Source organism: Diospyros lotus, chromosome 4, assembly GCF_014633365.1.
Source record: "Diospyros lotus cultivar Yz01 chromosome 4, ASM1463336v1, whole genome shotgun sequence".
Taxonomy (NCBI): Eukaryota; Viridiplantae; Streptophyta; class Magnoliopsida; order Ericales; family Ebenaceae; genus Diospyros; species Diospyros lotus.
Window position 1 is genome coordinate 1,494,398 of NC_068341.1, and position 9,768 is coordinate 1,504,165.

The 9,768-nt window shown below is 38.3% G+C and overlaps 2 protein-coding genes across 2 annotated transcripts; one reads left to right on the top strand and one right to left on the bottom strand.

The window, feature by feature from the left end:
* Positions 1 to 2,099: 2,099 nt before the first annotated feature.
* LOC127800352 (probable indole-3-pyruvate monooxygenase YUCCA3) lies at positions 2,100 to 4,269 on the bottom strand. The gene is made up of 3 exons (XM_052334923.1): positions 3,436 to 4,269; positions 2,964 to 3,335; positions 2,100 to 2,570 (listed from the first exon to the last, which is right to left on the bottom strand). Exons 1-3 carry the CDS (start codon positions 4,105 to 4,107, stop codon positions 2,337 to 2,339), a joined length of 1,278 nt encoding a protein of 425 aa, XP_052190883.1. The 5' UTR covers positions 4,108 to 4,269; the 3' UTR covers positions 2,100 to 2,336.
* A 1,540-nt stretch (positions 4,270 to 5,809) lies between these two features.
* Positions 5,810 to 6,157, top strand: LOC127799120 (uncharacterized mitochondrial protein AtMg00820-like). The gene has a single exon (XM_052332864.1). The coding sequence runs from the start codon at positions 5,810 to 5,812 to the stop codon at positions 6,155 to 6,157; it is 348 nt and encodes a 115-aa protein (XP_052188824.1).
* The last annotated feature ends 3,611 nt before the right edge of the window (positions 6,158 to 9,768 follow it).

Here is a 9,768-nt window from a genome sequence, read left to right on the forward strand (position 1 = left end):
CTGGGACCAAACTCTTAGATCAAGCCATACAATGGTAAAAGACCAAACAGGAGCTGTCATGACAAGTACTTAGGATCCAGCCTTGGGAGCATGGCATCCGATTCGTCAAGTTGCATTGGGGGGGGGGGGGGGTGGTGGCGCTAGGATATTAAGGGACAATGTCCAACCTCCAGATGCTGCAAACACCGCAAAAACATATCAGAACAACAAGGAGTGGGCGTTTCTGGCGAGGAACTGAGGAATTTAGGTGATGGCCACCCCCATGTGTTTTCCCTCTCTTGGGAACAGTGATGTCTGAAGTAAGAGGAAGCAGAGTCAGTCAGAGAAGAACCTTGAAAATTCCAATGGAAAAAGGACAGAATAACAACTGCTGTTATCCATTTTACAAGCTGGAAGTTGGGAGCAAGATTGAAATGTTCAAAATAAGTGTGAAAGCAAGAGACTACCTGTTGTTTTCTCATCAGGGTTTCACATTGAATCACATTACTAGATTGACCATTTTTTGCATGTTTTAATTACTGATCACAGCATGGAAACTCGTGGGATGTCCTTTCATCTACTCTGTTTTTCTATGTGAAATGTTCTTTTGACTTCTTGTGTACATGAGTGAAGACTTAGTGTTGTTGGATCAGTGGGCAGCTAATAAATATGTCTGAAGCCCGCTGTTTACATTAATTTGATTTTATTGCATTTCTAGCAGGCACAGTTGCATCCATCTTGCGAGTTGTTCTTGGTTTCTTCCCCCCCTTACCCCACCCGCGCCGAAGTCGAAAGAACATAGTTTAGAAAGAAATAAGAAAGGGGGCGATGATGGAATCTGGGTCTAAGAGATGATTGTGAATGATACAGCAAAATAATAAATTTAAGACAACAATTATACGTGATTTGACAATACTTATAATGTGGAAGGATGGTTGAATGTTGAATTTATACTTGTATCAAAGATAAAGTATGCAAATATATAAATAGATAAAATTGTGTTACTATTACATAAGTCTATTTTTTGAGAGTCCAAAAACTCATTTTTGTACATAACCTTAATCATGCTTTATAAAAATACTATACAAATCGATAACTTTTTAGTTAAACTATACAAAGATGGTAATAGTAAATTACAGAACCATCCCTTTTTACAGTAAGTGTGCTACACACCCTCACTTTCTACTTTATTGTCTGCTAACAAATAATAAACTAAGTTTGGTAAGTTGATCATATGAGCTACAGCTGTCAAGAAGGGATATTGGAAATTAGTTTTTTTTCAATCAACCCTGTGGGGGTTTTGAGGTATTTGGTATTGATGAGTGTAAACTTGATGATGAATGCTTCTGCTGCATTTTCCTTGATTTTTAGTTGTTGGGTATATTTTGACTCTGAAGGCAGGAATTTATGGTGAGAAGGAGTTCACATGAATTCTATGGAAAGAAGTTGTGAAGAAAAATGTGGCTGATCCAATGAAATTGAAGGCATTTACACCTAGAGAGGTGTCAACTGGCTGCCTAGATACATGTGCAGACTGTTGGGAGTCTACAACATGGTCTTAAATTTGGTCGACAATTTTTGCATGGACCATTTTGGCCGATCTAGCTTAATTCACAAATGGGAAAAAAAATTAAAACAAAATGTAGAGTGAGTGAATTCTCATATATATATATATATAATATGCCCAAGGCTTAGGATACTTCACCAAAGACTGTTTGTGTTTGAGAATGAGATCTCTTTCATCTTCCTCTTCTTCTTCTTCTCCTTACTATTGTGGGCTCTATCCATGTGCATGGCAACATGGAGATTTTGGAGGTTTCTGTGAACAGTTCCTAAGCAAAACCAAGTCAAGAGTCTCTTATCACATTGAAGAGAATAGTGATGTTGGGGTATATTGGACAGAGGGTCCACCTATATTTAATGGGCCCTGGGTGGACCATGCTAGGAGATAGAGCCCATATGTTGTGTTAATGACTAGGTGGAACAAAACCAAATTGAGAATATGGAGGGATGTCTTATTATTATTATTTGTCTTCGAAAATTTGAATGGCCACTTGGGTCTTGGATTGAATTTAGAGATGGTCATTTTCATTTCTCTTGGATTATCTGAATATAGATGTACAGAGACTTGAAACTAGAAAAAACGAAAAATCCTCATCTTCCTTTGTACAAAAATGCCCAAGCCATTGGCATTTTCTTGGAGAGGGATGCTTTTTTTGTCTCTATGTTCCTCCTCCTTATTACGTTATTTGTACACCACCTGATCTGAGTTTCCATCAGTCAGTTGCCATCTATAGAACTAGAAAACCAAAAAGAGGACACCCTGATTAGCAGCCAAAAATTTGAAAAACAGTTGATTAGCAATGTGATTGGCGGCGCCGATGCCGGGCAACAGTGACAGAATGCTTCTTGCTGTGCTTTGTTTCTTCATTCCAGTTCTTGCCAATGTCATTTGCCACTCTAATGGCATCCATTGATGCACCAGAGAGACCTCTTCTTGTGAAGCCAACTGCATATAGCCCAGCTTTGCCTTTCCACCCATTTGGGAATGGGGATCTGGGAAACCCATTTCTGGAAAAGAAATCATTTTCCTGAAAACCAAACAAACAAGTTTAGCCTCTTCTCTGGGAAAGGTACTCCCAAGTAATATAACCATGCAGTACAAATGGGCAGCAGGGACATAAAAGGCAATTCACTTTTGTTACAGAGAAAATAGTCCAAAACATCTCTGCCCCTTTATCTTTCTTACCAGTATTTCTTGGAAAGCCAATTCTAATTATGGAAAGAACACATTGGAAGAAACTTCTAATCGAAACACATTTTAAAATATTGGTTGAAAAACAAGCATGACAGAATCCAACAACCTGATCAGAAGCAGGATAGGAACAGAGAATCTACAGGAACCAACTTCCATAACTGTCACATGAATCCATAAATAGAGATATATCTCCAAAAGAAATAAGTAACGTTTATGTTTCTCCCACCTTTAACCAAGAAGGGACATTGCTGCAGTAGCCGGTTGCCAGAATAACAGAATCAACCTCAAGATTTTCCCCATTGACAAGCTCGACCCTACCGCGTGAGAATCTCTTGATGCCAGGCACTACTTTGATGCCACCAGATCTAATTTTTGCCACGGAACCGATGTCCAGCACAGGGGTCTTTCCTTCAATGTTTTTGAGCTGTAAAGGGCCTATAGATGGCCTTTTCAGTCCGTACTTCTCTAAGTTCCCGAGAAGCAACCTTGAAATAACCAGTAATATTTTGTCAACTAGCCAAACTGGCAGCCATTTCATCAGCCGAACAGCTAGATCAAAAGTTGATTTCCCCAGGACTTCTCTTGGCAAGACATGAACCTGTTGATTGAAGTAAGGGTAGAGCCAGTTAGAATTTGGGGTGCTCGCAGGTTATGAGGAACTAGAAGATACTCAGTAGCTGAGAGAATTGACGACTCACCGAGCTGCGGACCACCATTGATGGAATTGCATTGTAGTGGCAAAGATCAAGGGAAACCTCCATGCCCGAGTTGCCACAACCAACTACTAGGACCTGCTTTCCTTGATAAGCTTCACCGGACTTGTACTCGCAGGCATGCACCACAGGGCCACCAAACTCTTCCAGGCCTTCTAATTCTGGCACCACCTTCTCTGCATTCTCACCGGTGGCCACCACCAGCCAGCGGCATATGTACTCGACCTCTCCCCTTGAAAAACCATCGGTACTTGCATTGGCCTTGACCCTCCACAGGCCACAGGTCTCATCATACTTAGCTGACTCCACAGTCTCATTGAATCTTGGATCAATGTCGAAGTGCCTCGCATATGATTCAAGATAGTCGATGAACTGATTCTTTGTGGGGTATTCTGGGAAGTTCTCCGGAAATGGGAAGTAGGGTAGTTGACAGAATTGCTTGGGGAGGTGTAGTTTCAGGCGGTCGTATGTGTGGTTTTGCCAAAGTGAGGCAATGCAGTTGGCCCTTTCAAGGATTATGAATGGCACACCTTGTTGCTTCAGCCCTGAGCCAACTGCCAGCCCCGAGGGGCCTGCCCCGACAATGACAGGTCCATTTACCAGTGTACACCGCCCAGAAAAGAAGTTTTCCTGATCTAGACTAGTTTGATTGATCATTGTTGGTATATGTTGAAGATGGAAAAGCTGTGCTCAAGGCAGTACTTCAAGATGATTAGACAGAGAAGAGAAAGGAAGGATACGATAAATTAATCTTCCACCTTCCAAGTTGTAGACAAAGGTAGCGACTAAGGAAGGAGGAGAAGAAGAGAAAAGAATAGAATGTGAAAGTTTGTCTTGAAGCAGTGTGTGGAGGGGGTTAGAAGGATGGAGGGGGTTTAAATAGGGAAGTTGACAGCATGTGATTAGGATTTTGTCTGTCAAATAGAACGATCCCGTTTTTTGTGCTTCTAATCAATCTTTCACCTTAGATAAGAGGTATTTTGGCATAAAAAAGACAAAGGCAATAGCCCATTGTAGTAACAAAAACTTACTCCTTTTTACTGGTTTCTCTTTGACCCATTCGAGATCGATATATTTCTGTAGCACGGTATGGAGCAAGCAATTCGGTAACAGAAAGAATTTATTTGATTAAATGCGTGGATATCAAAAACCAAACAAAAGATAAAATTTCAAATTAAATAGACAACCGACCAACAATAATTACAAGAATGAATCTTTGAAGGTCTTTCTCTAATGATAAGCCTTATGGGAGGCTCCGTTTGTTTATTCCAATTATAGAATATGTTATTGGTACGTACATGTGTAGGTAATAACTCACAATACATAAAGAATTAGCTACTATGCCATTTCCCTTTGCCACTTTGGAGTCTTGACTTGCATATAGCCCCTTTTGCCTTAGTTTCTCAGAATCTTTCAACCTTAAAATTACCTATAGATGCCATTCTTTTTGCTAAGTAGATATATCCAACACACCCAGCCTACCAACCAATTCTGTTTTAAGTCTTTGAACATAGGTTAGAGTCAGAGACTATGACTGATTGAACTTTCTTTGACGATGAAAGAAAAAAGTGTTCAATTTGTTATAAAAACCAGTGTGATGAATATCACCCATGTGACTCCCTCTCGCAGATTCTTTAAGGATTTGTATAAGAGGTTGGGGAGAGTGACTTTTTGAAATTCTCTCTTCCTAAAGCTGCAAAAGAATGTATATCAATCTCTTGGCCTCCCTAAACCATGTTTTATGAGAGAATTTGCACTAAACTAACTTCGTTTTGTTTTGCTTTTGCCTCTCATCACTGATGTAGGATGCATGGAAAGTAACAGACAGAGGAGGTTAGACAGATGATTTACTGAAGTTCTCTCTTCCTTAAAGATGCACAAGACCATATACCTTGGTTTATCTTAGAATCAGGCCTCACAAATATTTAGGTGGTGTAGAAGTAAGAGTTCTAGTAAGATCAATGACATATCAATTCAAGTCAAAGAAAAGTTTAGGGATAAAACTAGCTATTATTTGGCCAAATTACATTACTGGATCAATTCAAGATGGCTAATGAACAGTATTACTGCTAATTTGGTGATATATAATGAATTTCACCCAAATTACACTGCTTGGGTGGCAAAATAGAAAGCTTACCATTTTTAGTAGCTCTATGAGGATTTTTTGCTTTGGTACTATTTGACTTCAAATCATTTGTTATAAGAGGAAGTGCCTTTGGTTAGTGAGAGGATTCCTGCAATTAGTGGGAGTGTAGCCATAGACAGTACCTTGGAGACTCAAGTAATTCGATGTAGCCAACGTGAGCTTATCCCTTGTTGTCATTTTGATGACATTGAGGGAAGGGTACTTATGTGTCCCATGTCGGATGACATTGAGCCAACTTCTTATGAAGAAGTTTTAACCTCCCTAAACCAAGATCAATGGTTGATCACTATGAAAGAGGAAATGGACTCGATGGATAAGAATAAGGTGTGGGAACTTGTTGATCTTCCACTAAATAGAAAGGCGATTGGCAACAAATGGGTCTTGAAAGTCAAACATCGAGCTGATGGATCGATCGACAAGTATAAGGCCCGGCTGGTCGCAAAGGGCTACACCCAAATGGAGGGTGTGGATTTCTTAGAGACATTTTCTCTTGTGGTGAGATTTGACTCTATTCGCGTGATTCTAGCCATCGTTGCTCATTTAGATCTTGAGCTACACTAGATGGATGTCAAGACAACATTTCTCAATGGAGAACTAGATGAGGAGATATACATGGATCAACTCATCGGTTTTGTTACTGAAGGGCAGAAGGGCAAAGTGTGCCGTCTCAAACAATCCATATATGGTCTCAAGCAATCGTCTAAACAATGGTATCTACGGTTTCATGAATCTGTCACCTCCATAGGTTTGACCATGATGGAGGAAGACCATTGTGTATATGTCCAAAGGACAAGAGATGGGTTCTTGATTTTGTCCTTATATGTAGATGACATCTTATTGGCTGAAACAACTTGGAGATGATCAACGCCATTAAAGAATGGTTATCCTTTGTCTTTGAGATGAAGGATTTAGGAGAAACGAGTTATATCCTTGGAGTTAAGATCTTAAGGGATCACTCAAGGAGGCTTTTGAGTTTGTCTCAAGAGACTTACCTTCGTAAGATCCTTGAATGATTTAATATGGATAACTCAAATCTTGTTGATACTCCAATTGATAAGGGTTGCACCTTGAGTACTAATCAGTACCCTAAAATAGAGGAAGAAAAGAAACTGATGGAAATGAAACCATACGCCAGTGCTATTGGGAGTCTCATGTACCTAATGAAGTATACTTGTCCTGATATCTGCTTCGTCGTTGGGCTAGTAAGTAGATACCAAAGTAATCCAGGTGAGAAACACTAGAAAGTTGTTAAGAGAATCATGAGGTATCTACGTGGTACTTATGATTATCCTGGCTCTCCAAGGTAAAGATATGAAAGTATGGGGTTACATTGATGCTGATTTTGGGGGAGATATAGATGATAGTGTCTCTACATCAACATATGTTTTTACTCTTGGTGGAAGCTCTATTTCTTGGCGAAACAAGAAGTAAGATTGCGTTGCTCAGTCGACCATGGAAGTAAAGTATGTGGTTAGCTCAGAAGCTGGAAGACATGCATCCTAGCTTAGTGCTTTCCTTCGAGAGCTCGGGGTAACAGCTCAAGTTGATGAACCTGTCGAGATTCGTATCGACAACATGGTTGCGATGCAGTTCGCACACTACCCCAAATTCCATGATAGAGGAAAACACATAAGAAGAAGATATCACTACATTAGAGGATTAATCAAGAATAAGGAAGTGATCTTGAGTTATATTCCTAGCGTTGAAATGTTGGTTGACCCATTGACAAAGTCACTTAGTAGGAATGTATTTGAATCTCATGTGAGGCGTATGGGATTACGTAGAATTTGAATTCTATATTTGATCACTGTTTACGACATTCATATTGATTTATGCTGATGGATATTTGTTATCTTATTTGATGGATATTTGTTATCTTCTTTCTGTTTTCATTATATGACATTGTGTTGTTGATATGGAAAACATTGAAATAGTTGCAAATGCTCGTGAATGTTACCGAGCTTGGATCAGTCCTCTCATGCGAATGATTGCCCTGACACCCGTGTGGTGTACAGGATAAGACAACTTACTCTTGGACTTATGTGGTCAGTGTAAATGTCTTGATACATGAGGGGTGTTCAAGGTCATTATTGTCGTCTTAGTACGGTTAAGATGAGACTTATTTGAAGAAGTCGAATATGGATCTATTCTGAATTTCATATTAAGCCTGAGAATAGCAGGATGTGAGCACTCATGAGTTGAGTGACTCAGGTTAGTGTCTATGTGGTGACTGGGCTGACATCTGTACGATGTTTTGAGTGTGACATCCCTGATTAATGGGAGCTCCACCACAACATGCATATCATACAACATGGGCTTGTACAACCAATATAGGGAAGTGACAAGATTGTTCTCTCTCTATTACTGTGCAGGACCATATTCACATATGCCTTTTGACTTAAAATTGTTTCATGAAGTTGAAGTTCAATTATACTACTTTAGCATATCACCCAATTAGCTAGCAAGAACATAGCTAGGTGGGCCATAACTGAGCAAGTGGTTGAACCAAGAGATGGATTGATTCGAATTTCGGGAAAGATAATTTATACCACATCATGTAAGTTTTGCAACTCATAATCTAGACGATCATCTGTGTGATAATCATGAGTGCAAGAACTTCGATTGATGATCAAATGTCGTTCAGAGTTACTCTTGAGAGATTGGAAGCATTTGATAGATGTATTATTTATTATCTAAGGTATAGATAACATTGCCCTCGTTTATTTCTTTTTGCAGCAGTACTATATTAACATTGGTGATTGTTTGATATAGTACTCTTATCATTGTCATCAAGGTCGTATCCCATGATGTCCTATATGAGAAGATGAGTTGTGCATTATCCCATATACTCGAGTGGGAGATTGTTAGAATTGCAGTTATATTGGAATAAATTCCCTAATGATAAGATAAGTATTTAGAATTTGAATTTGTTTCAAATTCAATCATATTCGAATTTTAACAATATGATAGGATAATTGATTAGAATTTGAATTAAATTTAAATTTTTAAAGAGATATGTCTATTTATATTTGTGTGATACCTATAAATAGGTATAGAGCCTAATGAAAAAAGATAACAATTTGAATCAATTTTTGATCGCTTATATACTATCTTTGACATCACCATTCGAGTCTTGGGCAGACAAGGGGGTGAACGTATAAGAAAGCTTTTATAGTTTTCTTTCACGGAGGTTGTTAGACAAATCAAATTCGATTATTTTGCTGTGATCCAAGTATTCTACGTACCGTTTGCAATTTTATTAAAAGTTCTACATAGCCAAATGTGTATTATTTCTCTTTTTATCAGACAAAATACAAAGATTGCATGGATTCATTATCTTCAAGATATATAATGGCTACCATAACTACCTTGATCTTCAAATGTTGGGAACATATATTGAAGATTTTCCTGACAATTAACTAGTATTAACCCACTCAGTTTACAATAATATTTAGGCTAGAGATTCCTTCTTTTTCTTTCTTACTTCCTAACGCGAGATGGCAGTGAGCAGAGTGTGGGGTCAACATTTTAGGCTGAGTTTCTAATGATTATTCCTAAATTTATTTACTCTTTCTGTTGTTTTATATATTCATCTCAAACCGTCAAGGATTAAAAGTTATAGTCAAGTACTGCAAATTGGAGAAAAGCAAGCCTACAATTAGGTGACTGGCTAGCTAGGTTTGCAGTAAATTCAACGTTTATTAACTAATCACTTTACTTTGATTATATAATATGATCATCTAAAATAGAGAGAAAGGAACAATATAAAATATTGTCGGCAAAACCTTTCTTGTGACTTTTTTCGATTTTATCGCTTCCCATATGATGGTTTTAACTTTTGATCATTAACAATAGCTGTTAGCCTAGAATAATTCAGTACTTGCCTGAGTTTAATATAAGTTTTTCCAAGATGAGAAATGCTCCACAACTTTTGTCTTGTATCGACACAGCTCGGTAGTTGCAATTGAAACAAGCGGTTGTTTATTTAATAGATTTGTGAAAGCTAGGTGCTACCAAGCTCATGTCCTTTAATAAAAAAAAATGGTTATGAAATCTTCATCTCTAAGGATTGTAATGTGGCTGCAGTCAGTTATTTTAGTCTCGGTTATATATATTTGACGTCTCTTATGATCTTTCATCTATCTATCTGAAAGTATATGTCTCCTGATGAT